This window comes from Nanorana parkeri, unplaced genomic scaffold (genome assembly GCF_000935625.1).
Source record: "Nanorana parkeri isolate BGI_ZX_2015 unplaced genomic scaffold, ASM93562v1 scaffold887, whole genome shotgun sequence".
Taxonomy (NCBI): Eukaryota; Metazoa; Chordata; class Amphibia; order Anura; family Dicroglossidae; genus Nanorana; species Nanorana parkeri.
Window position 1 is genome coordinate 138,125 of NW_017307155.1, and position 25,900 is coordinate 164,024.

The window sequence follows — 25,900 nt, forward strand, 5'->3', positions numbered from 1 at the left end:
AGGCAGGGGAGTGCTCCCTTCTTGACTGAGTACTCACCACTGCCTTCTTCTTAGGGATCGATTCCTCTCTCCCCCTTTGTGCTGTGCCGTTCTCTCCACGAGGGCTCTGGACCGCCGCCATCTTTGTCTTGCTGTTAGCTGCTGCTATTGCTGATCCCGTTCGTGGCTGCGTTTCTTTCTTCTTTGAAGTTCTCCCGGCCATCTCTCCTTGCCTGCTGCGTCTTAGAGAGATCTCCCCGGCTCTCCTATGCCATACTCCGATGCCTCCGGTGCTCCAGGACTGTCAGCTGCGGGAGCTACGAGAGCAGGGACTCCATCCGCCTAGGAGCGGAGCTCACGGGGCAGACATCCGGCCCGCTGGTCTCCGCGCATGCGCCCCTTGCCCCAGCCACTAGCATGAGGATTTAAAAGGAAGAGTAGCAAAGAGAAGGGAAACTACCATGGATTACAGTAAGGCACACATTACAGTATTGGTTTATGTTAAAAAATCGGAGGGTTTAATGTCACTTTAAGGTTTACATTTACATTAAATAATAAAAGATCTTCATTTTTCACGATAGGTTCCTTTTAAAAGCTAATATTTTCTTTGCTGTTCATCACAGTCCATCATTGCCATTGGCACTTTGGCATTTCAGGCACAATTTCATGTCTATAACTTACCTGCGGTGGAGCGATGGATTACGGTGGTCTAGGTGGAGGTGGAGCAGTTGGTCTCTGACATGACTGCAATTGAAGAAAAAGCTAAAGTAAGTAAATGTCAATGACCATTCCTAGCAATAGAAGAAAGGGAGAGAGAAGAGAGAGAAGTGAATGAAGGAACTGCGAAGAGGTGAAGATTAGTTGGTTTTATATTTTACCAAAAAATTGGGTAATAATAATTGTTTCCTAACATAATGTAAAAAGAAACATATTTTTTCTAAATTTTCAGTAATTGTTCCTTAATATAGTAAAACATGACCCCCCCCAAGTGTGATTAAATACCACCAAAAGAAAGATCTATCTGTCCCAATAAATAATTATGACAAATCACGGCTTGAACTATCTTGCTTTGCATGTAATGAGTCTATCTCATATATTAGTTTCACCTTTTAAGTTGCATTAGTGAAATAAATGAACTTTGCACGATATTCTAATTATTCGAGTTTCACCTGTATATATATATAAAATTCATTTCAGTACAGCGTTGCATGACGGAATAAATGTCAGTCAAATTACCGCAGCGCTGAATACTGAAAATTGGCCTGGATGGGAAGGGGATGTAACATATGGTCAGCAAGTGGTTAAAAACGCATTGATGCAATCTAGGGAATACTGTAGACCTTACAAACTAGCAACTATACCTGGATCAAGAACAAGATACTTACCATTTTGGGTGAGCTTTCATGGTAAATTTGAGGCTTTTGAGACTGGTCCGGTGGCTGTGGAGGAAACCTTGGTGATACTTGAGGCTTCTGAGACTGTGCTGGGGGCATAGGAAGGTACTCAGCACTCCCCGGATTCTGCTGGAGAAAAGATGATTCTAAGATTTAGAAGAGCATTTTGTGTGTTTACTTCCCGACTCTCATCTGCCGGCACAGTTGAAAAAAAAAACTAATGCTGCCTAGGTCATACACATCAAATCATCAATCTATACAGAATATATTATATGAAAGTTTTGTGCCCAGCATTCTGTTATAAATTATGATAAAAGTATTTTTGTGGCTGAGCTCCATTTAATATCCCCTTATCCAGAACCATAGGACACTTGCGATCCTGTCTCTGGTTTCTGCGGCATTACTCTGTCATTAATGACAACAGTGAAGAATCTCCCTCGCCAACACAGGAGTGACACCTCGCTTATCCGGGCCTGAAAGGGATTGGCGCAGTAAAAGCAGTTGAGCATTTCTCTGGCCCTCTACAGCAATTCCGTCACTGGTAATTTGTGACTTTTGGCTAAGATCAAGTGTAGTATCTGTTCTTATCAGTTTTCGGTGGGGAAAAGAACCGTCCTTGCGGGGGATGGTTACTTAGTACTCGCTGGAGTGAAAGAGCGTGTGGGGCGGCTTCCTGTGAGAGGGGAACCGCTCAGTACATGGCTTTCTGACTGAACGGATGCGAAGCTTGGTCTGGCTCGAGGGTTCGGGGGCGGCAGAAGCCCGTGGTGTTGTGCCCCCTGGGGGTGGCGTCCCAGGGGTGCGCAGAAAGTCACATGGGTATGGGACCCCACTTGACTCACTGTGCACTTGGTCACACACCACCTTGCTTTTTCTGCACAACGCCTCTTGGACAGGCCTTATGGCTAGTCCGGGGCAATATTTTTGCACTCCGGCCCCTAAGGCCTGTCAGCGTGGTGCACTGACACTTTAGTATTATTTATTGCACTCTATGCACGATGCACGATTGGCTTTTTGATTGAATTACCCACAGATTGCGGAAGGTGCAGGTTCCTTCGGGGCCTATTCCTGATGTAGGGAGGGGGTTCTGTGCCTCTTACGGGGTTCTCTGCCTCCTCCCACCCAGGAAGTGGGTCTCTCTTCGGGAGAGCCCACTTGCCAAGTACTATGGGGGACCTGTTTCGGCAGGTCCCCAGAGGAAAGGTCCACCGGCCTTCGGGTTGGTGGACCATAGTATCTCAACCCCTGTCAGGAGCCTTGCGCCCCGGGGGGTCGGGAAATGGGTCCCTTCTTCGGAAGGACCTTGCACCCTTGTGCACGTTTTTGTGTGCTGTGATTTCACGGTTCACTTTTTTTGTTCACAGGGGGAAGTTTGTTGAGATGCACGTCCACGGGCTTCAAAAAAAAAAAAAACTGGTAATTTGTGACTATTGACAGGATCTCAAGTGTGACATGGCCCTCATAATGATATGAGCAGATAAGTGTTGCAGCTAAACAATGGTAATATAATGGACTGTGCCATGTCTTACCAGAGGGGTTGTGGAATGAGGGTTGTGAAGCTCTCGTGTGCCGTTTTGAATGTTGAAAATTGGGTTGGCTAAGTCTGACTGACATTCTACAGATCTCCTGCTACAAATGAAGGAAATAATTGTTACCACAGGAGCTATCAAAATGAATGAGTGAAAGCATAGACCCAATGGTAGGGGCTGTCCTACACAAGAACCCCTACCCTAATATCGTATGAATGTCCCTGTCTGCATATAACATAAGTTCCTCTTAATGATAACATTTCAGTCACCTAATCTGAAACACATAAGCAGATTGCTGAGGGTTACATGGTTTCTAATTGAAGTGATTGTAGAGATTCAACATTGTGCTGTCTTTTTCTTCCATTTAGTTTGTAGCCCCGGAGTAGAAGGCCAGCTTACCAAGCACTGTTGATGGATTATGGGAAGAGGTCAAGCGGGAGATACTTTGTTAGGCCCCTTTCACACAGACATTGACCGTTCCGATCAGCAGGGGATCCATGCATAGATCCCCTTGTCAGGGAACCAATAAACCAGACAGAAAAGGAGTTTATTGAAAATGACAATAAACAAAATTGGCAAAAAAACAATGGTGGAAGTCAAGGACGTCATCAGTGCCAAGCCAGAGGTCAGATGCCAAAGCGGGTAGTCAGCCAAGCCAGGTCACACTGAGAGCAGGATGAACAGATACAATAGCTGGAGTCAGGAACCAGGAGATCAGTCAGCCAGAGCCAGGTTCGTACACGGAGAACAGGAACAACAGCAGAGCACTCTGGTAGATCAGAACACTCGTGGGGCGGAGACTAAATGGACAAGCTGATGGTTAAATTGTGAACAGGTGTTGCATCATTACTCTGAAACAGGACGCTGCCAGAAGTGTGTCAGTAGTTGCAGAATTATGATTTTACAGGTTTGGCCATAAGAGGGCGCCAAAGATGAATGAACAGTGCCAGTCATACTGCAACAGAAGACAGGCTACAGCTCAACAGGACAAGGAAGGGTAAGAAACCCTGACATCCCTGCCGATTGGAGCAAAAGGGAAATGGACAGATATCACTCTTGTGACATCCATGTCTGTTCAGTACAGACTAATTACGGACCCATGTTAGGTCTATGGGGAGTCTGATGTAAGCGGACATGTGTCAGTTCAGATCCATCACGATCAGGTCCATCAAAATGGAACTCTGTTTTTCCAGACAGATGTTATGCGTTTGTGCAATTTAAAAGAGAACTATGGGGTAAGTGTTTTTCTCATAGTTCTCTTAAGGGTCACGGGAGGACATATACTAGCATCCTCCCGTATACCGGGAGCTACAGCTCGCGTTATACTGAGACCACCGCAGACGGGACAGATCCCGACATTACTGTCAAGATCCACCCAGCTGCGTGAGTGACAGCTGGCTCTGCCTATCTTGTGGCAGAGCCAGCTGTGCCCGCTGCCTCCCCCGGCCGTTCCCCCAGTCAGCGCTAGAGGATCGGAGCGGGGAGGGGGGGAATTCCTGCAGGGAGCGTGACTGATAGTCATCGCTCACTGCAGGAAGATGATCGAGAAGTGAGCGACAGTATGTGTTCAGATCCCTGCAGAGGATATGTTTATATACTCATTGATTATACAGCTCTAAAATTCATTTGGTCCGACATATCATAATGTTATTCAATGTTTGTCCAGATGTGGTTACATTATTAGCAAGAGATAATAATCCTAGGTGTGGCTTATCTTAATAGGCCCCTAGTACCTAACACTAATAAATGTTGAAGCAATTATTTTAACATATCTCTCCTGGATGGTCATTTACACCCCTCCAAAAACCCTTATCTTTCCCCCAATTCTGTTGACAGTATGTGTTCACTCACTTCCCGATCTATTGAGCCGACGTGTGACAGTTTCATTGTCACACGTCGGCTCGAACTATGAGGATCACTTACCTCATAGTTCTCCTTTAATAAAACAAAAACACATAGTAGGTTTTATCCCCGTGACATCCTGTAACCCCGGTTTACCCTTTAGCCTAAAGTGCCCCATCTAGACTCCAGTGTGTAGTGCCAACTCATGAATCCCCACTGCCAGTCATACCAATGAGTCCTCCGCTGAAATTTCTTCTTGTACACTATAAACAATACAGCCGCGACTATGATAAGGAGAATGATGACAATGAGTGCAATGTAACCAGAGCCTAGGAAGACAAATGAGATGGCATTTAATAATGACTGAAGGAGATTATTATAATTGCAATTCTCTAGCATGGCTTTGACTTGTTACTTACCTAGCTGTGCTCTGCTGTCACAGTTAGGGGGCACCCAACCTTCTTGGCACTGACACTGCTGTTCATGGTCACAAACCTGTCAGAGAAGCACATTACTTACTCAGGGGTCTATTTATAGACAATTTGCAGAGCCATTTGGGGTGTGAATCTATGTGAACATTTGCTCTGTGCGAATAGAGGCAAAAACAAATGGTTGGTATATTTAATTTTTAGGTCCAATGTAAAGTATGACCACTAGATGGAGCTAAGGAACTAAGTATTTATTGGTATTCTCCTCCGCTCCATCTAGTGGCCATAATATGGTATTACATTGGACCTGAAAAGACATAGAACTAAGAATGTTTGTTTTTGCATCCATTTGCACAGATAAAATGTTCACAGAAACTCTCAGGGAGTATAGCTCTGCATTTTATCTATAAATAGATCCCTTAGCGTATTTGAAACTTAATCAATAAAACAGATTTTAAATGTCCCTTTACAGACTAGACCTATGAAAGGCATATCCCCGTTAGGTCATTTGCTGTTATCTTTTGCTCTAGCCTGTGGCCAGAGTAAGCTGAAAACACCCATTCCCTTCAAAGTCTCCTGTGCTGTTATATGTGTATGGAAACATCAATTACATATTACCACTGCCAGTCTAAGGTCTCATTCACATGGCGATTTTCGGCCATGGTGCTACAAACATACTGCCCATACTTTTTCAGGTCCAATGTAATGTAATGCTGCATTATGACCACTAAATGAAGCTGAGGAAATAAGTATATATTCCCATTCTACAGCGTTTTTCTTCCATGGTGCTGCACGATTACTGCAGATACCTGTGGTTGGGGACCCAGGTGTTCTGATCAGCAGGGGGCACTCAGCCTGTACAATTCAATCACAGACTGAATGGGGCTAGAGCTGTCCATGGCTGCAAGCATGTATGCGCATATCCAGCAAGCCAGATGAGCAGTCCTGGACACAACCTATGTGCATCAAAGGTTGGATATCTATCCCTAACTGCTGGTAACTGATGGATGTGTGGGTACATGTGGATACATGCTTACAGCCACGGGCAGCCTTGGCTTCTTTCAGGCTGTCATTAAGTTGCCACTAAATGGGAACACCTGGGATCCTGGCCACATATATCTGCAGTATACTTGCAGCACCATGGCCGAACACCACCAAGTGAATGAGGCCTAAAACACTGACTGGAGGATGGGAAGTAGAGGACTTATGTTGAAAGCCTGACTCCAACTGTTTTTATATTAGACTAGGATGGACTTGAGGAGACTAAATATTTCTTTGACATTTGCCTTGCAATCTTTGACCCTCATTGGGAGGTTTCACCTTACTTCCTGTCCCTTTGACATCCTATGACAGCACAGCAAGAAATGAGCAAAGTGGTGATCATGAGGACAAGAAGAAAGAGTCAGTAATATAACCTGACAGAGGCTAACCCTTCCCCACTTTGCTGAAAAAGAAGTACTTTGTTGCAATCTGTGTCCCATCTGGAGAAAATCTTCATCACTTCCTGTCCTAACAGGAAATGAGGATACATTGCTGCAATGGGGTCACAGGCCATGGTAGAAACCTGACAGGAGACATATCTTGACATGAGTAGAGATCTATGAGAAGAAAAGAGATCAAGGAAAAGAGAAGAGAAGTTCTATTTTTAGACGAGATCAGGAGTTCTATTTTGAGAAGTGAAAAGAAGCAAGGAGAAGTTCTATATTGAGATGAGAAGAGATCATAAGTTCTATCTTGAGATAAGATCATGGTTTCTGAGAAGAGAAGTAAAAAGAGAAGAAATTCAGGAGTTCTATTGTAGGAAAATTAGAGATTTCAGGAGTTGTATCATGAGAGCAGAAGAGATCAGGAGTTCTATTTTGAGAAGAGAAGGGAAGTGAAAAGAAGAGAAGCGAGGAGAAGTTCTTTATTGAGATGAGAAGAGATCAGGAGTTCTATTTGAAAAAAGGAGAGAAGAGAAGAGTGGTTCTATTGTGAGATGAGAAGAGTTTAGGAGTTCTATTTTGAGAAGTGAGGAGAAGTTCTATATTGAGATAAGAGATCAGGAGTTCTATCTTGAGAAGAGAAGTTCTATCTTGAAATGAGAAGAAATTAGGAGTTATATTCTAAGATGAGATCAGGATTTCTGAGAAGAGAAGAAAAGAGAAGAGAAGAAAAGAGAAGAAAAGATAGGAGTTCTATCGTGAGCAATGAAGAGTTTAGGAGTTCTATTTTCAGAAGAGAGGTTCTATATTGAGATGAGAAGAGATCAGGAGTTCTATCCTAAGATGAGATCAGGATTTCTGAGAATAGAAGAAAAGAAGAGATAGGAATTCTATCAGGAATTCTATCGTGAGAAGAGAAGAGATCCCGAGTTCTATCTTGAGAACAGAAGCGATCAAGAGCTCTGTCATGAGAACAGAAGATATTGTGAGTTCTATAAAGAGAAGTTCCATCTTGAGAACAGAAGAGATCAGGAGTTCTATCGTGAGAAGAGAAGAAAAGAGGAGAGATCGATATTGCTTCTTGCCCGGCACAAACATTTTGATGTTGCTATCTTATTTGGTGCACTCACCCCATGTCCTGGGCATTTGGCAGAGCATTTCTGAACATCAGCAACAGAGATGCATCTCCCCTTGTTACACATCTGCAAAATGAAATATATTATGTAGTACTATACCAACAACATTACAAACCCAAAAACCCCCCCACAAAAGCATCATATCAGTCAGACACACAATTATAATAGTAATAAAAAAACATCCTAATGGAGCTCAAAGATAAAACATATGTAATTTTTTTATTACTACCAGGGGCGTAACTAGAAATCACAGGGCCCCATAGCAAAATTTTGTATGGTGCCCTGTGATTTCTAGTTAAGCCCACCTGATAACCTTAAACAGCCCACCTGAGGATGACCCTGCAGAGCCCACTATAGACTCTCTATGGTGGGCTCTGCAGGGTCTCAGGTGGGCGGTCAAGCCCTCTTACCTGTCTGCTCCAATCCTCTGTCTGCCTCCTTCTCCTCCGCGATTGCTTGCGGGCCCCGCCTCCTCCATTACTGGGCCCTATCTCCTCGATCCCCGGGCCCCGCCCCCCCATAGCTAAGCCCCACCTCCTCGATTGCTGGGCCCCGCCTCCTACATCGCTGCTGTCGACGGGCCCAGCCACCTCCTCTGAAGCTACTGGTTGTCACCGACTCATCAGCGGCTGTAAGGAGGAACACATCGCTGCACATGTGAATAGCGGCGCATTCCTTCTCACAGCCGTCAGTGACAGCCAGCAGCCGGAGATGCCATAGCGACCCAGGCGGCCCGCACGGCATCAGGGGGATGTCCTGGCCGGGCCCCCGTGCCCCATACCGGCCGCCTAGGACAATGGTGATTGTTACGCCACTGATTACTACACCCCTAAGTCTATGGTGAGCCTTATGGTCCAAGGGTTTCAAAGCACATGAGCAGTGCTTAAGAGCACCCTAGGCTTCTGTTTCATACACATGTAATCCATTGATCTCAGCTTCAGCATACTGCAAAATGATGGCTTAAAGCACATGTAAAACCCAGACTTTTAGATTTAGTTTTAGATAAATTAGGGAAGGGTTAAAGCAGAAGTGAATGTAAAATTGTCAAAAGTGCTGACAGGCATCTTGCCAAGATGAAGTACTTCCTGTGAGCATGTGTGGGAGTTACATCAATAGTGTCCGGCCAATCAAGTGGCTGAAGATTTGGAACTCAGAAGAGGTCTATGAGAAGATGGAAGTGCCAGTGAGTGAGGGGAACAGATCGGGAAAGGATCACATCTGCCTGCCATAATGTGTTAACCCCTTAGTGACACAGCTTCATAAAATGTTTTCGCTTCTGGGGAGCGTAGCAATTTTGCCATTTTTGCAACAGTATGTGTTTGTTTAACCGTATTTTATAAAAAATACCAAAAAAGAAAAAAAAAAGAAATTTTCACAGCGTTGGCAATAAAAATGTGTACATAATTAGTGTAGAAAGTAATTCATAATACATTATTTTATTTGTCCTGATTTATGGGGTTTATCATATGTCTGGGATTTCGGTTTATTTTGGGAGTTATAGATCACAAAATACAAGGAGTGAAATACAATTTTAGAATGTGGTATGTTTGTCTCCGGTCTTTAATAACCTCCTCGGCACTATATTTTCTTATCATTTTTTTATTAAACATATTTTTTTTAAACTTTTTGACTTTTCTAAACTTTTTTCTTTTTTTAAATATTTTAATAATTAAGAAAAAACTTGGGGGCACTAAGGAGTTATTTTTTCTATTTACATGGGCTTTGATACTTAGTATCTCTGAGTAGAATACAGTATTCTCTTCAGAGATACTTTGTATCGTTTTTGTAACACACAGCCGGCTAACAGTTTACAAAACACAGTGAGCTGCTGCCGACTCTGTGATCACCTCTCGCTGTGACCACCTAATCTGCTGTTAAAGGTCTGCCTCGGACCCATCAACAGCAGTAACTCAATGAGCACTAGTCCCTTCACAGACCAGCGCTTATTGTACCGAATCACAGGATATTTATTTATTTCAGGTATTTATATAGCGCCGACAATTTACACAGTACACATTCACATTAGTCCCTGCCCTCAAGGAGCTCACAATCTAAGGTCGCTATCACACATGCACACAGGGCAAATTTAGACAGGAGCCAATTACCTACCAGCATGTCTTTGGAGTGTGAGAGGAAACTGTAGTACCCAGAGGAAACCCAGAGGAGAATATGCAAACACCTTGCAGAAGGTGATCTGGATGGGATTTGAACCAGGGACCGCTAGTGCTGCAAGGCAGAAGTGCTAACCACTACAACACTGTGTGATAGTCCCGTCATCGGTTGGGAAGGGGTTAAGCTGATTGTCTGCCTGTTCCATTCGGCTGAGAATTTTCCAACCTGTCCCTTCGATCAGCTGATCGAGGCATGCTGGGCGACGGTGGCACCAAGCCTGTGAATGTCGGCCGGTTCATCGGGAACCAGTCACAATTTGCACCATGTTACCTTACTTTAATATGCTGTGCACTCTAGTATAATATGGCAAACAGCCCCTGGGGCCCATTTTTAAATTTATTTTTAAATCAGTGGTTTACTTCCACTTTAAAACCCTTGTCAGGTTAGTTATTTGTTTCCTGCAATTTCCCTTCACTTCCTGTCCTAAAGATGCAACAGGAAATAATAGAGATCTCTCCAAAATGAACAGAAATCCCATTTTAGAGTGGTAGAAACAGGCGATATAGCAAGTGCTAGTTTCTACTTGCTCTATGGATGCTAAGGTTGGACAGAGACCTCTACTGAACATTGATGTTCCATGGGCATGCATTTGGATATGAGGGGGTAGAGCAGTTCTCAAACAGTTTGGGTATAGAAACAGGTGTCCCCATTGGAGGATCTTTTCTAACCCTTTGCTATGGTGACAATCAACAGTTTTTGTATTTCCCGACACTTTTTGTCTAAGTGACAGTGGACGCTGGGATAAATAGAGGGGTGAAGCTGTCCAGCAGGGACTTGGCAAGGAAAACTTGGCAAATAGTCTAACCCTTCCCCTAGTCTATATGTAATAAAAAAAGAACATATATGCAAAAAGGCTCAATGGAAAGGGCAGAAAGTGCATAACACTAACATCATATAATCCATACTCACACTGTTATTCCTACACCAAGTTCCATCCTCGATCAGCACAGCTGGATTCAGGGTTTTGCAGTCTGAATTTCGGTTTGACATAGTGCAGTAACCGCTTCCAGCAATGGGTTGTGAGTAACCCCCAGAGCAGAATAGCACTCTGCACTTCACATCCCTGCGTACATAGATCATAAAGATTAGATCCAAGGACCACAATCTTAGAGAGTATGTAAACCACATTGAAATACAATTGAAGGGAGCCACAGTGAATCAATGAAAAGAAATGAACTTATACATATTTGACCTCCTTTTGGCTTCATACCATTGTGAGAAAATTCATGCAGCAAATGTTTGACAGGGGGGGAGGTTATTTGATATTGCCATGGATTGGTAAAACAATGCTTTTAGAACTCTAAAGGGTTCCAAGGTGACTCTGCTCAGGGGCCACAGTGTAGACCAGGGAAGTCGTGAGCTGGGTGTGAGAGCCCCAGGGGAGCCCAGGGGACTGTGCTTGGGGCTCTAGGAGGACAAGATGAGGAAAGGGGTTAATAAAGTCAGAGAGCGGCCCTCAGAGTTCTCTCAAGGTCCCTAGGATGTCTAAAGTCAGAAAGGGGTTAATGACACACCTCCTGTAAGGGGCCCCTGGGTGACTTTGGGGCAGTGGAATGACAGGGTATGTGAGGCTGACTAAGGAGACTCAGGAGGTACAGGTTGGGCTAGGGTGGGTAGAGGTAAATGGTTCCCAGTGAGTGGCCCTGTGGAGCTGCACTCACAGGCCACAAGGCCACAATGTGCACAAGAAGAAGGGCTCTCACATTCAAGGTGTAGCCCAAGATCCATCCCACTGCATTCCACTCTTCTACAATGTGTTCAGCAGATGGCTCTGCCAACTGTACTTGTGTTTACCTCTGCCAGTGCTCCACCAGCCTCATCCCTTATCCCAACAGCCTCATCCCACTTGGAGGCAGCCCATAAAAATGGGGACACATTTCATCCATGAGCTGCCTCCTGAAAATGACAGCCTTCCTCAATCATCCCTCCCAACAACCTCCACATCACAACTATGGTGTCTCTAGTTCCTCCCATACAAGACATAGGAATGTTGTAGAGGACAGCTGGATGAACCATTGAGAGCTGTATGTGAGCAGAAGATAGTCAGTCTCAGTTTCAGAGTTAGTTTTCGTAGTAACACTAGTCGGGAACTACTTTTCAGTGGAGCAACATTCTGAAGCCCAGGAGGCAGGAGAAGTAAGAATAATATTTAGTCTTTCCAAGAACTTGGCTAATTGAGAGTTTTTCCTTTTGGGAGAGGATCACCTTAACCATTAACTTGAACGTATTGCTACCACTAAACTCAAACCTCAGGAAAACGTGAATGTCCATAGTCTGAGCACAGGTGCATGGTATGTGTTAAGTTTATGGATTGCATTGAGATGATGAGTCAGAGGATGAATAATAATACAATCAATTAATTTTTCACATGTGACAAATTTTTAGCGTTTTCTACATGCAGTATTATGCACTAGCCATGGACACACGGAAGGCTGCTGAGAGCTGCATCAAATATGCCACATGTGATCCCCATGCAAGTGGATGTCAGCAAACTTCAAATGTTATATGTCTAACTTTGGTTACCAATTTACACTTACCTGGATGTACAGTGATCACCAGCTCCAGTTTTCTGACAAAACCCTCTCTTCATTGTATCACAGCAGGAATCATCTGCTACAACTGACTCTAATGTAAAGGGGAACATACACAAAGAATCACTTAAAGCGGACCTTTACACTGAAAAAATCTAATTCTACCAATGCATCCCTCTATGTATGATGATTAATAATAACATAGACATGTCAGGTGTAAAATGCTGTGATTGTGAAATACTTGCAGAGCGTTCACTTCCTGCTTTGAAAGTGCAAAATGGCTTCAGTTTGCCAAAGCAATGCACACTGGGATTGCCTTGTCATCAGCAGAGCATTGCTGGGAAATCTCATCTGTAATCTCATGAGATCTCAAGGAAAGGCATTTTCCTCCCCAGAAATTATGTGCATGGCCACATGTCCTAAGCACATGTCTAGTCACATGTGCCAGAAATCCAGGAAGTAAAAAGGAGAGCTAACAACCTGCCCATAATAAACATGGCCACTGTCAGAAGACTGGGAAAGAAAAGAGAAAAAGGTATGCAAAGAATACAAAGCCGGCAATGGTCTAGAAGTATGTGTTTGTAGATTGTCATCACTAGATATTTCTAAAGGTGCGTTTGTTGATATTTTAAATATATGGGGAAAGGAGCGCTTTAAACAATGTAAAATATTCAGCATTTAACCTTAAGCTAAACTCCAGCTTTCCCTTCAGTCTTGCACAGTTGTACTACCTCCTCTCCTGGACTGAAATGTCTACTCCTACTGATACTATATTCACAATCACATATTATGATAGAACAACCTTTCTCAAGCTTTTTAACACAGAGGAACTGTTGCTAGAAATGATTATACCTACAGCTCACGGTACATTAGTTTGATCTGGCAGTTGTAGAACGTATTATATAAAGGAGGAAAGAATGTGGCATAACTAAAGTATTCAACACCTCGGGCAGAATCGTTTTAAACACCCACTTTCTGTATATGGGAAAATTATTTTTAGTAATAACTGGGGATGCACCGAAATGACATTTTCAGACTGAAACTGAACTTTCTAATTTGTGAGGAAGAAACTAAAACCGGAAATTACTTTTTTTCCAACCTTTTTAGAATATCTTCAATTACTTTTAAATTGTTTTATTTGTATTTATTTATTTTTTACTTTACTGTTAGGGGCTCTGGGGAAATATCAGGGGTCTGAACATAGAAGATATTGAGGACACAGACTTCCTTTTTTTTTTTTTTCTGCAGCCCCAGCACTCAGTAAACAGGAAGCTCTCAGTACAGAGTCTTCCTGTTCATTCACAATCTGGAGATAGTAAAAATGTACTCTCAACTCAGTCATAAATGGACAGAAAGCCTCTGTACTGTCAGAGACAGCGGCACAGGTGACCCCACACCTGCGCAGGCACCCACGCAGGCAGACCAAACACGTATGACCACACCAGACAGGGCAGAATGGATTATATAGAGTTTATTAAACAGCAACACTAAACAACACCCAAAAGCAAACATAAATAAGTAACGTCAACAAGACTACAAGCAGGTAATGGCAACAGGAGGACAGGCAGGTAATGGCAACAGGAGGACAGGCAGGTAATGGCAACAGGAGGACAGGCAGGTAATGGCAACAGGAGGTATCTAGGACTGCAAATGGGTAACTGTCAGGGCCCAGGGGGCGATTAGTGTAACGGATCTCAGCTGCGGATTGTCTTTAGCTTTTAAGGCCACTCAGTTTTGAATCCCTGGCGTCACTCCCAGGCTTTAGCGGGGAGTTGGGGGATTCTAACATCATCTAGCCCAAAATAAACAAAAGCTATGTTACTCAAATGAGTAAACTGCTCCTAATAGTCTTGTTATTCTGACTCCGATCGTTGTGATAGCGAGATATATCCCTTTCTGAGACCTCTATGCCTGGCCTGTATAAGCAGATATACTCACTGCGGACAATCCTCATCAGATAGCTGAACTCGGCAATACCGATTCATTCAAAAGAGGTGTTTATTCTTTAACATCAGGGTTACAGCAGATGATAGGAACAGCAGTTGAACGGTTATAGTATTGTGCGGTCAGAAAATGATGCCTTTCCTCCGTACTGTGCAGATTACCTGTGTGTCCTTGTTACATGTGGCTTTCAACTGTGGCCATGACACAGGAAGTACTGCACACAGGAAGAAGGGTGGGGCTACACTAGGGGGAAATACATCGTCACATGAGGAATAATTACAGAAAAACATGTACATTACAACAAAAGGCCACTAGATGGCAGCATAGGATAACACATGAATTTAGCTATGAGAAAATAGTTAGGCAAATCACACTATATAAATTCTAACCTATATAACAATGCTAATATTAACTGAGACTATGCATCTCATATTCTATGCCCCTATTGGGGCGGCACACTCCCCGTCTGGCATGGTAGTGCCACTATTGACATCATAACGGTAGTTATGCAAATAAACAATTAACAACTATTAAAGTCCATAAATGTGAACTTGTAACTTGTCCTCTGGACCTGAAAATAAAGAAAGAACATATATCCACAATTCAAATATAAGATGAAATCTGGAACAGTCCTTTCAAGTGCAGTAAGTCACTCCGTGGGTGGCAACTTGTTAAGTTCCTTAACCCCTATTGGGGCGGCACACTTGTTATGAGGAAAGAGTAATTATATATTATAATGCTTCATATGATATAACAGGAATTGTCCTGCTTAACACAGAGTCGAATTCTTTAGGTACTACAGCACATACAATAGGTCATGACATGCGAGAGCGTCAACATTCCAGTTAGACTCCTTCTAATACGGTGTACTATATTGATCTCCCTTGGCAATGAAGCACTAGCAGGTCAGCAGTGTATATAGAAGGTACTTGCGGTTAGTATGCGGTGGGAGGAAGATCAGCTCCTTCCAGGGGCAACCCCTCCAGGCATAGTAGGTGGTCCAAGGAAGGTGGTCCCGAGCAGGTAATCCAGGAACCAAATCCAGGAGAGGAGATCCCAGGGAGACAGGCTCTGTGGTAGCAGGTTCCGGCGTGAGCAGGCCTAGCAACACCAATATTGGAATGCCCTGCTCACGTCTTACGGAGTTTAAATAGGAACGGCGGATTGACGGCATTCTACTTCCGCGTTCCAGCGTGGAACGCATCAGCCGCATCAGGCACTCCGGGACGTTACAGCCACTTCCGCGTTCCAGCGTGGAACGCATCGGCTGCGTCACGGCACTGTAGGACGTTACAGTAACCGGGCTCGGGACACAAACAGGGTTCAGGACTGGTAACAGGGTTCAGGATGGGAAGCAGGTTTCACCGGAAATGGCGACAGAACTGGGGACTCAGGATTAACAGGAAACAATACTGAGCCATCATCCTGACTGTAGGGAGGGTTTAAATACCCTCCCAGGAAGCACCAGGTGATGGCTAAGTGCTGAGAGACTGGGAGACACCCGCAGGTGAGCACTGGAGCTGCAGGTTCCAGCGCCACCAAGTGGTGGTCTGGTACCTAACAGTTCCTGGCTACCCAGACACCTGCAGGTGAGCACAGGAACTGCAGGGCTTAGCTCCAGCACCACCTGGAGGCGCTCTGGATCCTAACATAAACTTCCTGTTCGTTCATAAAGTGAGCAGATAGTAAATATTTACTATGTCACCATATATCAATGAACAGAAAGTTATGCATACTACTTCCTGTTCATTCATAACTGGGAGCACAGTAACTAAATACTATGTCCTCAGTTATTTACAAACACTGAGAAGGGAATTTATCAAAATTGGAGCAGACAAAATCTGGAGCAGCTGTGCATGGCAACCAATCAGCCTCCCTCTTTAATTTTCAAATCTTAACTGAACAAACTGAAGAGAGAAGCTGATTGGTTGCCATGCACAGCTGCTCCAGATTTTATCTGCTCCAGTTTTGATAAATTCCCCCACGAGTGGTCAGTAGAGATCACTCAGTGTTTGTTTAGTACATTAAAGGATCAGTAATTATTTAACATAGTTACCGATCCTGAAGCTCTGCCCTTTCCACCTCCCTGTGGTGCTTTTTGCCCGCTCGGCCTCCCAACAATTTCTTTCCTCTCTACTGTGCGCCGCCAGCTGAATTGGCTTGGGGTCCCTTTCAATCCCCACTGCCTATGCCAACAAAGGCGAGGGAAAGCAGCAGGAATGGGAGAGGACACAGGCCGAAGCATGCAGCTGGCTCCCAGTGGGAAGGAGAGAAGCTGGAGATGTACCGCATTTTCGGCCATTTACTATCTATCTATCTATCTATTATTTTGCCCATAGGTCCATTTTCGGCCAAAAAGTATTGGCAGAGTATAAATTGTTCAGAAGGGCTGTTTGTTACCTGGACCCCAGTATCTCCTACATTGACCTTGGAGAGTGGGGCAATTTCCATTGTAGCAGTAACCTTTTCCGCTCATGCAGGAGACTCCATTAACCTGGAAGCGGTCAGAAGGGCACATAGGAGATTTCCCGTCACACATCTCTGACAAGTCACATTCGTCTTTAACTGGTCTACACACTGATCCTGCAGTCTTCAGCTGTGAGGAGACACAATGATATATCATATTTTTATAAATCAAATATTTTACCTGGTATCTGGTCAGCTTGCATGTCTAGTAGCAAAGAGCCAAACATAGAATATTCATCTTCTAGTAGATAAATAATGGCCTGGTGGTTGTGGGGGTCAGAAAAAAATCTGAAAGGGGTTCTAGCCTTCTCATACTCTACTTAGGAAAATTAGGTTTATTTTTGTCTTTGTTGCTGTTGGAGGCTCAGTCAAAACTTGACAAAGGTTCTTGTAACCCATCCCAACTCTACTAAACAATGTTGGCTGGACAAACACATTAACTACATGGTTTCAGTACAATGAAAAATAATAGGTTATAGCTTTATACACAACATTTTTTCAATGCATTATTAAGAGACCCTGTCACCTACATGAGATTGCATCATGCATGGGGCAATTTACTAATCAGAGAAAGCAATGCATTCTCTCTGCCGGTGTTCATGGTAATGTTACTGTTGCACATGACCCATCGCACTCCTGACTGGCAAATCCCAAGGTCCGCGGTGGGTGCTGCAGTGATAAGCGGATGGCGCTGCAATCACAAGCAATACAGAGAAGAGTCACTGGCACACTGACTGCGATAGAACTTCGTCCTTTATTGACACAAGTCCAATATTACAAAGCAAACTTGTTTCCATTGTCATATTAATGTTGCAACCCAATGTAAATGTGGTCAGGACATTGTGTTGTGGAATGTTATCGTTACACCAGAAAAGGTGTTTGAGAGTTGATCATCACTGCAGTGAGAAAACAAGCACACACAGACAGGGCCGGATTTACTCTCTCTGCTGCCCCCTACTGAGTACAAAACAAGCGGTGGCTTTCCCACTGCACATTTAGCTCTGCTTGCCCAAAGCAGGGCAAATGTAGAAAACAACTACCCCACCCGGCGCCCGGAACTGCATGTCCCGGGCATCGGGAGATAGGAATTCCACACCCCTGCTGTCCCTCTACTCCCTACTGCCCCAAGGCCGGGCCTTGGTTGGCCTTGTGGGAAATCCGGCCCTGCACACAGACACACAAGGTTTTTTCTTGTTACAAGCGGTTCCTTTGTTAACTGCTATGTCTGACAAAGTCCATTCTAGACACACTGACTAGTGGGTTGGTGCTTCCGTCATTTCTTTTCTTTGAAGATTTACACAAGGATCACCTGTAGGGCCCATGTATAGATAGAGAACTGCCAACTTAACCCACAAATTAACCTATAAACGAATACTAGTACACATTCCCACCAAACCCTCTAACCCTCTACCCAAGGGTCCAGCATACCTTTTTTGTAATAATTAAAATGATGTGGACCAGTAGCTTCTCTACCAAACTGTATAACCAACTCATCCTCTTTTTTTTTCTCTCGCTCTTTTTGTCGAGTTCCAGAACCATTTGTTTTCCTTATTTGAAAATGAAGAGCAAGTTTTACCTGGCAATCTGTGCAACACTCCCCCTCTGCACACTGAGTGCCCGGTCTAAATTTGCATGTAGTGGCATCGCAGCAGTTGTTGGCACATTCCTATAATGAGAAGAGGAAGGTGGTCATTCAATCCTACTTGGGTATAAATGGCTCTACTTACTACACTGGGGATGGATCACATGTCTGTTTTCTGTCATATAATAATTTGTGATTTAATCATTTAATCATCCTTGTGGGCTTATACAGTATAAGAAAGAAATATAGACCGCTAATGCTCAGGGCCGGATTTCCCACAAGGCCAACCAAGGCCTGGCCTCGGGGGAGCAGGGAGTAGAGGGGCAGCAGTGGTGTGGAATTCCTATCTCCCGACACATGCAGTTCATAATGCTGCACGGGGAGTCTACCACTCCCTACCTGGGCCTAAGTGGCCATTCCACAGTTCCAGGATTGCTGGGTGGAACTTGCTTTACCATTCATAAAGACTTTTTGAATTGGTAATACAGATCGGATTCATTAGAGCCGACAAAAAATAAATCCGCATACTATATCTTATCATTTTTAGAAAAAGTAAAATAACTGGGGAATATAAGGGATAATAAGGGAAAGGTGCTGCTTCTCTGACACAGATAAGTTTATAGGTGATGAGATATAATTACCTCAACCATGCCGCAGTCACATTCCTCTCCAGCCTCTGTGAATTTATTTCCACACACCGGGTCATTGTAAATATCACCTTTTCTTGGCTTGTTCTTTATACAGAGCGGCATTTGTTGCTCAATGAAATTCTGATAGCTCTGATGACTGCAGGAGCTGAACGTGTCTGGCAGGACATTGCTGTATATAGGGAGATAAAGAATGGGATACAGTGTTCAGGAGGTCAGGCATACGTTTTTATGTTGAGAGGTAAGCAGCTTATACATGAGCCTGCACTTGAAGGAACAAATTGTATTTAGAGCTTAAAGGAGAACTATGGGTTTAAGGCTTTTCCCCATAGTTCTCCTTAGGGTAATGGGAGGACACAAACTAGCGTCCTCCTGTCACCCTAGGCTCAGTATACCGCTAGCTGTAGCTCACGATATACTGAGACGCTGCAGCTGAAGCGGATCCCGACAATTGTGCCGGGATCCACCCAGCTGCGTGATAGGCAGAGCCAGCTGTACCCACCCCCTCCCCCGTCCGTTCCGCCAGTCAGCGCTGGCGGATCGGAGCGGGGAGGGGGGAATCCAGCGCCTCCCCTGTCACGGCAGAGAGCCGTGACAGGATCGAGAGGTGAGCGAACGCCGGTATGTGTTCGCTCACCTCCCGATCTACTGAGCCGACCTGTGACAGTCTCATTGTCACAGGTCAGCTAGAACTATGAGGTGAGTGAAAAGCACTCACCTTATAGTTCTCCTTTACAGTGATATTAATGTTGAAAGTAGGGATGCAGCAATAAAGTTTTTTTGGTATCGAGAATGAGTACTGATATTTTTTTCGGTACTCGCCGGTACCAAATGCCGATACCAAATGCCGATACCAGAAGTCCCATTAAGAAAGCTGGGTTGCGTGTAATGACTCGCCGCCCTGCTTCCTGAATAGCCGGGTCATGTCGGAAATCCATTACTGCATCTAATATAATGAGAAATACTCGTCTGAAACAGGTACATGAATTTGTCTCATCTAGTTAATATGTGTTGTGGCACTGAGGCTGGAGTGTCCATATCATAGGCACTCCGTCCTCAATGCATGTTCAGTCCCCGGACCGCACATTGATTGTCATTGATTGCTATGTGTTACATACCGGTGAGCATATATATACACTGTATGTCAGGATGGCTGATAGCAGCCCAAAAACAGCCACTCTTAAAAGTCAATTGCTTCTGCTCCCCTTGCAGACCTCAGATGGTGCAACCTTGTAAGTGCCACAAATAATTAAAAGAGGCCTTATGGAGGGATTTTTTTTTCTGGTTCAAGAATGTAACCCCTTGATGCTTCCATCTATTCAAGCTTCACCTGCCTGCAAGCAGTGGAGAAGTAAAACACAGTGGCTGGTATCAACTTGGCAAGCCAGTTTTTTTATCTGCAGTTAAATTGTAAGTCTAGCAATACATGAGCTTATATAAAAAAAAAAATGACATGGCATTCTATTGGTGCAAATTTTATGTGCACCATTTCAGGTGCACTGATAGCCCAATTTAAAAAAAAATGGGCTGCCTAACAACGTGCCTCAATGTATATAAATATTTTTCTGAACATTACCATTTCTACACAACCTCATTCTGCACTGTACACTTCACCTTCCACACTGCACTAGTCTACGCACTGTGCTGTACATTCCCTATTCCACATTGCATTTTAGTTAGGTATGCACCGATACCGATACTAGTATCGGTGCCGATACCGAGTATTTGGGTGAGTACTCGTACATGCACAAATCTTCCGATACCTTCCCCGATACTGGAACTTCCAGTTGGAGGGAGATTTCTTTTGACAGGTGGGAACGAGCGTGCAGCCTTCCCCTTCTGCACCATACTAGGCCACATTCCCTCGACATGGGGAGGGTTCTTTGCGAGGGAACATGGAGTCAGGAAGCTGGCTCCATGCTGTTTGGCCGGAAAGCCGGCTTCCCAGCCAATCAGTGTCGAGCCGGGCAAACAAATCTGATAATATGGCGACACGACCCCCACCCTGCAGACAAATCATGCCCCTCACATAGATCCTTAGCAGCAGTCACTACCGTACCAGTCCCTCGGCCAGCTGGGCAGACACCGCTCTCTAAGTTCTCCGGGATCTGCCCACATCTCCTGTGTGCACAGCGCCCACGTGATCGGCCCTCTACCTGCTACTGCGCATGCACAGGATTTCTGAATGAGAGCGCTGGGCAGTCTGCGCATGCGCAGTAGCAGGCAGAGGGCCGATCACGTGGGCGCTGTACACACAGGAGATGTGGGCAGATCCGGGAGAGCTTGGAGAGTGGTGTATGGCCAGCTGGCTGAGGGATTGGTACAGTAATGACTGCTGCTAAGGATCTATGTGAGGGGAATGAGGTGCCTGCAGGGTGGGGGTCATGTCATGTCACCATATTGTCAGATCTGTTTGGCCGGCCTCGATGCCGATTGGCTGGGAAGCCGACTTCGCAGCGAATAAGCATCGAGCCGGCCAAACAGAATGGAGTTGGCTTCCTGGGTAAACGAGAAGCCGGGTGGTGGGCAATGACATGCCGCCTGGCTTCCTGATTGCCCGGATATTGGTACTCGATACCGAAAAACTGGTATCGGTGCATCCCTAATTTTAGTGATTGGGTTTACATCTACAGTACTTTCAGCTGCTGTGAAAATTAGTATTAGATTCACTCACCTTAAAGAAGGTGCCATGATACAAGTTTTAAGGTGGCATTTGCAGATGCCTTCATCATGATCCATTCCGAGATTGTGTCCCATTTCATGTGCCATGGTTGCACCAACTAGAAAAGGATCTGCAGAGTGATCCTAAGAATATTGTTAGAGGGATGAATGATCAGAACTTAAAGAAAGCATAACATACAGAAGATGAATCATCCTGGTGTAATGTTAAAGTTCTCAGGTCAGGATATGACTCCCCAAAAAATTCAGATCAGGGGAATAGGAAAGATTAGGAAGTCATTTGAACTCAATTTGGAACTTAATGCATCCTATTTTATGTATCAACTACATGTACTGTTATTAGAAGCTGGGTATAAAATGTTGGTTTATAGTCATCAGTCATAACCTGTGTATCTTGGTCAAACAAGAGTTTTTAACCCTACCCATCGTCCTAAAGTAGAAGTTTAGGCTATACAACACCCCATACTACCTCCCCACTGCTCCCCATTGCGCACACAATTTAGCAAAACTGCAATTAGAAAAAACAGTTTTCTGTTCTGACAGCTACATAACAGACTATTGCAAACGTTTGGCTCATTCATTCCTTGTGTTTCATTAACGTTAGGTCTAGGATCCACTGGACCTTTTCTAATGAGAAGCTTTCTGCTTAGTTACTGGGCAATATGCCTAAATTCAATAAGGTTTTGGACCCTTGGGTTATTATTGACCAATTTGCCCCTTGACTTTGATCATTGGTTGCTTGAAATGTAATGATCGTGCACCCCTGGTAAGCCTTTTCCACTCTTTCCTTCCCTCTCCTTTCCCTCCTCCATATGTTCTCATTCCCTTTTTTCTTGCTTCACTTTCTGGTCTCTTTCTTTCTCTTTTTTTCTTCCATATTGAAGTTGTTTTTGCTTCTTGGATATTTTGTTTTGAAGCCTTGCTTCTTGTAGGAGACACACTGTAGACATGTGTCCCAGCAAAAAAATGTGTTTTGTTTCAGATTTTACGTTATTTCGTTTTTTGGGATTCAGGTCAGAAAGTCAATTCATTTCGCTATATGGATTAATCTGAATCTGAATTTTCGTTACTTTCGGATGCGTTATATAATTAGGAACGAACGCTCATTGCAGCAAAGTGACATTAGAGAAAAAAAAGTGAAATTTTTCTTTAACTTTTGACTGTCCACAGAACCAAACCTTTTCCAGACACTTGATCCGAGGAGCAGCCTGGCAGAGCAGGAAATGAGGTGGGAACGAGCGTGCAGCCCTCCCCTTCTGCACCATACTAGGCCACATTCCCTCGACATGGGAAGGGTTCTTTGCCGGGGGGGAGGGAAGGGCGGCAGATTTAGATAAGCCCTCCTGCCCGCAGAACTCCACAACCATGGGGCCAGCATTGTGGAGAAGAGGCCCTTGTCCTCATCAACATGGGGGCAATGTTCTTTTCCAGGGCTCCCACCCAGGCAAAGCACCCTTCCCATGTTGAGGGGATGTGGCCTGGTATGGTGCGCCCTTCCACCCCCCATTCCAGCTCTGCCAGGCTGCTGCTCAAATCAACGTATCTGGTAAGGGATTTTAAGGGGGGAACCCATGCTTTTTTTTGGTTTGCTTTTTTGGCGTTTGAGTCCCACCTAAAATTCCTACCAGACCTAAAGGGTCTGGTATGAATTGGGAGGGGACTTCACTACTTTTTTTATGTTTATATTTAACACTGACAATGACACAATGACATTAGGGAAACATTTTGGATGCATCTGAAATTTCGTTATCGGAAAATTTGGATATGCTAGGATTTGTTATTTCTTTCATTTGGATGTCCGTATATATGCCAATATTCGTCTGAATTTCAATTCGGAACAAAACGAATCACACCTAACAGACTGTGTAAACGGCTGCTATTACTCTAGATGGGCCCTATCGGTTACAAATGTCTGTGACATCTAAACATTTGTTTTTGTATTGATGTACCTTGTTTGTTTGTTTTTTGTACTTCTCTTCCTTGATATTAAATTGTAATGCTCTCACCTTGTGAACTTAATAAAAATATTTTATATAAATATTTAAAGCAAACAAACTTTTTTCCTTTGTTTTTCTATGTGGAATGCAAAGCTCCGTCTTCTCCGCGTGACGTGCGGCTAGTGGGGGCAAACTTTGTCTCTCTCTCTACCTCTGACTACACCTAGAGCAGTGGGTGGCGGAATGTCGCTGCTGTATAGAATGCAGCCTTGTTGTTGGTCCTGCACATTTCACAGAGGAGTCCGGGTTTTGCGGTAACTTAACCTTACAGAAAAATTAGGCAATGGGTGGGCAATGGGGGGCTTAGGGTGTTGTATAGCCTTCTGTGCTTTAGTATTCCACTGTGTACGTTTTACCACTTTTCTGACTCAGAGTTGTCAGTAATATCAATTCCCCATGAGGATGTACTGTCTTTCCTGAGAATGTTTATGGCCAATGTTGAGAGACAAATGCAGCATGCTCATGACAACAGTTTGAGATGCCAGGGGTGTATCTACTGCAAGGCAAACTAGGCATTTGCCTAGGGCGGCACTTTCCAGGTGGGCGCCAAAAAATGCTGCCCCCAAACCAGTTAGGTGAGAGAAAATAAATACATTATATTATAAATTATTCATCAATTACTGCCAGTACTCCTGGACCTGGTGCTTCTTTGACTGGGGGACCAACGTGTCCACCTATGCCGCCTACATGCTGCAGCTCCTTCCTCTTCCTGGTGAATGTGCTGTGCAATGTATTGGTGTGTGTGACCTTCGTCCAGATGCACTGGCAGTTCGGACTTCCATGGGAAACCGGCACCCAAATTTCTGACTTCAGGAGGGGAGGAGCTTCCGCAGGATCCCCAGGGGTGAGATCCAGATGGTCATCGTGCTCATCGGCACCTCCGTGGTGGTGAGATCGAGGAAGTGCAGCCTATAAACTCCATTCAGGGTTATGTCTCTAGAGCGGGGCGAGCTACAGAGCCCAGCGGCCAAGGCTAAAGATGGGTAACTGCAGAATTAGAGGGCCCAGCATATTAAGGCAGAAGATCGGTGTTGCAGCTGCAGAACTAGGGAGCCCATCAAACCAGGAACAGAGAAGGTGGCTATTGCAAAGGTAGAACTAGAGCGTCCCGCTACATAGATAGCACAACCTGTCAGAATCTAGATACACCGTGCGCAGGTTAGACAGGTTATGCAAAATGTCTTAAACAGGAAGGGGTGGGACTAGTTTAGATTAGGGATGGGGGGGTGCTCGGGTTTAGTCTTGCCTAGGGCAGCACAAAACCAAGATACACCACTGTGAGATGCTTCCAGAATCAGCCCGAATTCATTGTAGGTGAATTGACCTGCTTCAGCTGTTTTTGTATTCCTATAGACTCAAATGGAGCGAAGCATTTGAAGAGAACAACAGCTCATCAACATGGACCCTTAAGCTAACAAGCACTCACTCAAGTAGCCCAGGGCACTACTGACACACAGGCATAGGCAATACAGTGACACTAAGCTCAGGAGTTCAATCCTAAAAATACATTCAAGTACCTTAAAAATGTATCTTATGTGTGTATCACTCGGCTGTAGATCCTCAAATCATCTCTGAATTGGTGCTGACACTGTCCTTCCTTCTGGAGGGTGACTACTTTTGTTCCCCATGGTCCCTGTGTGCTGTAAAGTAGTCACTGCTCCAAATTCACTCCTGTGATGGACTACAGTCTCATGTTTAGTTTTTTCATTTGTATTGAGATTGTAGTCCATCAGAAGAATGGTCACCCACCAGAAGGAAGGACAGTGTCCGCACCAATTCAGAGATGATTTGAGGATCTACAGCCGTGTGATACAGAAATAAGGATACAGTCCGTGTACCCATCGCACTCAAAGTCGCTGCTCCAAAAATGGAAGGTGGGTGCAGCAGGTGTCAGCGGGTGGCCTCCGATAAAATATAAGTAAAGGATGGACACTGGCACTCCAAAGCAAGTTCAGTACGTGTTTATTAACGTACTAGTTGCAAGTAGAACACTCTAAACAACAAGTGAAGTTTGCCTGATGAAGGGGATCCTGTGAGACCCTGAAACGTTGTTTAGAGTGTTCTACTTGCAACTTGTACGTTAAAGGAGAACTATGGGGTCAGTGTTTTTCCCCATAGTTCTCCTTAGGGTAATGGGAGGACACAAACTA

At 44.4% G+C, this 25,900-nt stretch overlaps 1 protein-coding gene across 1 annotated transcript in view; it reads right to left on the reverse strand.

The window, feature by feature from the left end:
* Positions 1–321: 321 nt before the first annotated feature.
* The window catches only part of LOC108794696 (zinc metalloproteinase-disintegrin-like ACLD), a 52,045-nt gene continuing 26,466 nt past the window's right edge, over positions 322–25,900 (reverse strand). The window contains exons 12-25 of the mRNA XM_018565784.1: positions 21,749–21,879; positions 19,069–19,246; positions 18,422–18,511; positions 16,780–16,975; positions 12,442–12,529; positions 10,814–10,967; positions 7,727–7,798; positions 5,164–5,239; positions 4,974–5,073; positions 2,903–3,002; positions 1,749–1,846; positions 1,365–1,499; positions 661–723; positions 322–391 (exon numbers count right to left, since the gene is read on the reverse strand). Coding sequence (XP_018421286.1) covers positions 322–391; positions 661–723; positions 1,365–1,499; positions 1,749–1,846; positions 2,903–3,002; positions 4,974–5,073; positions 5,164–5,239; positions 7,727–7,798; positions 10,814–10,967; positions 12,442–12,529; positions 16,780–16,975; positions 18,422–18,511; positions 19,069–19,246; positions 21,749–21,879 — 1,551 coding nt within the window. The remainder of the gene's footprint in view (positions 392–660; positions 724–1,364; positions 1,500–1,748; positions 1,847–2,902; positions 3,003–4,973; positions 5,074–5,163; positions 5,240–7,726; positions 7,799–10,813; positions 10,968–12,441; positions 12,530–16,779; positions 16,976–18,421; positions 18,512–19,068; positions 19,247–21,748; positions 21,880–25,900) is intronic.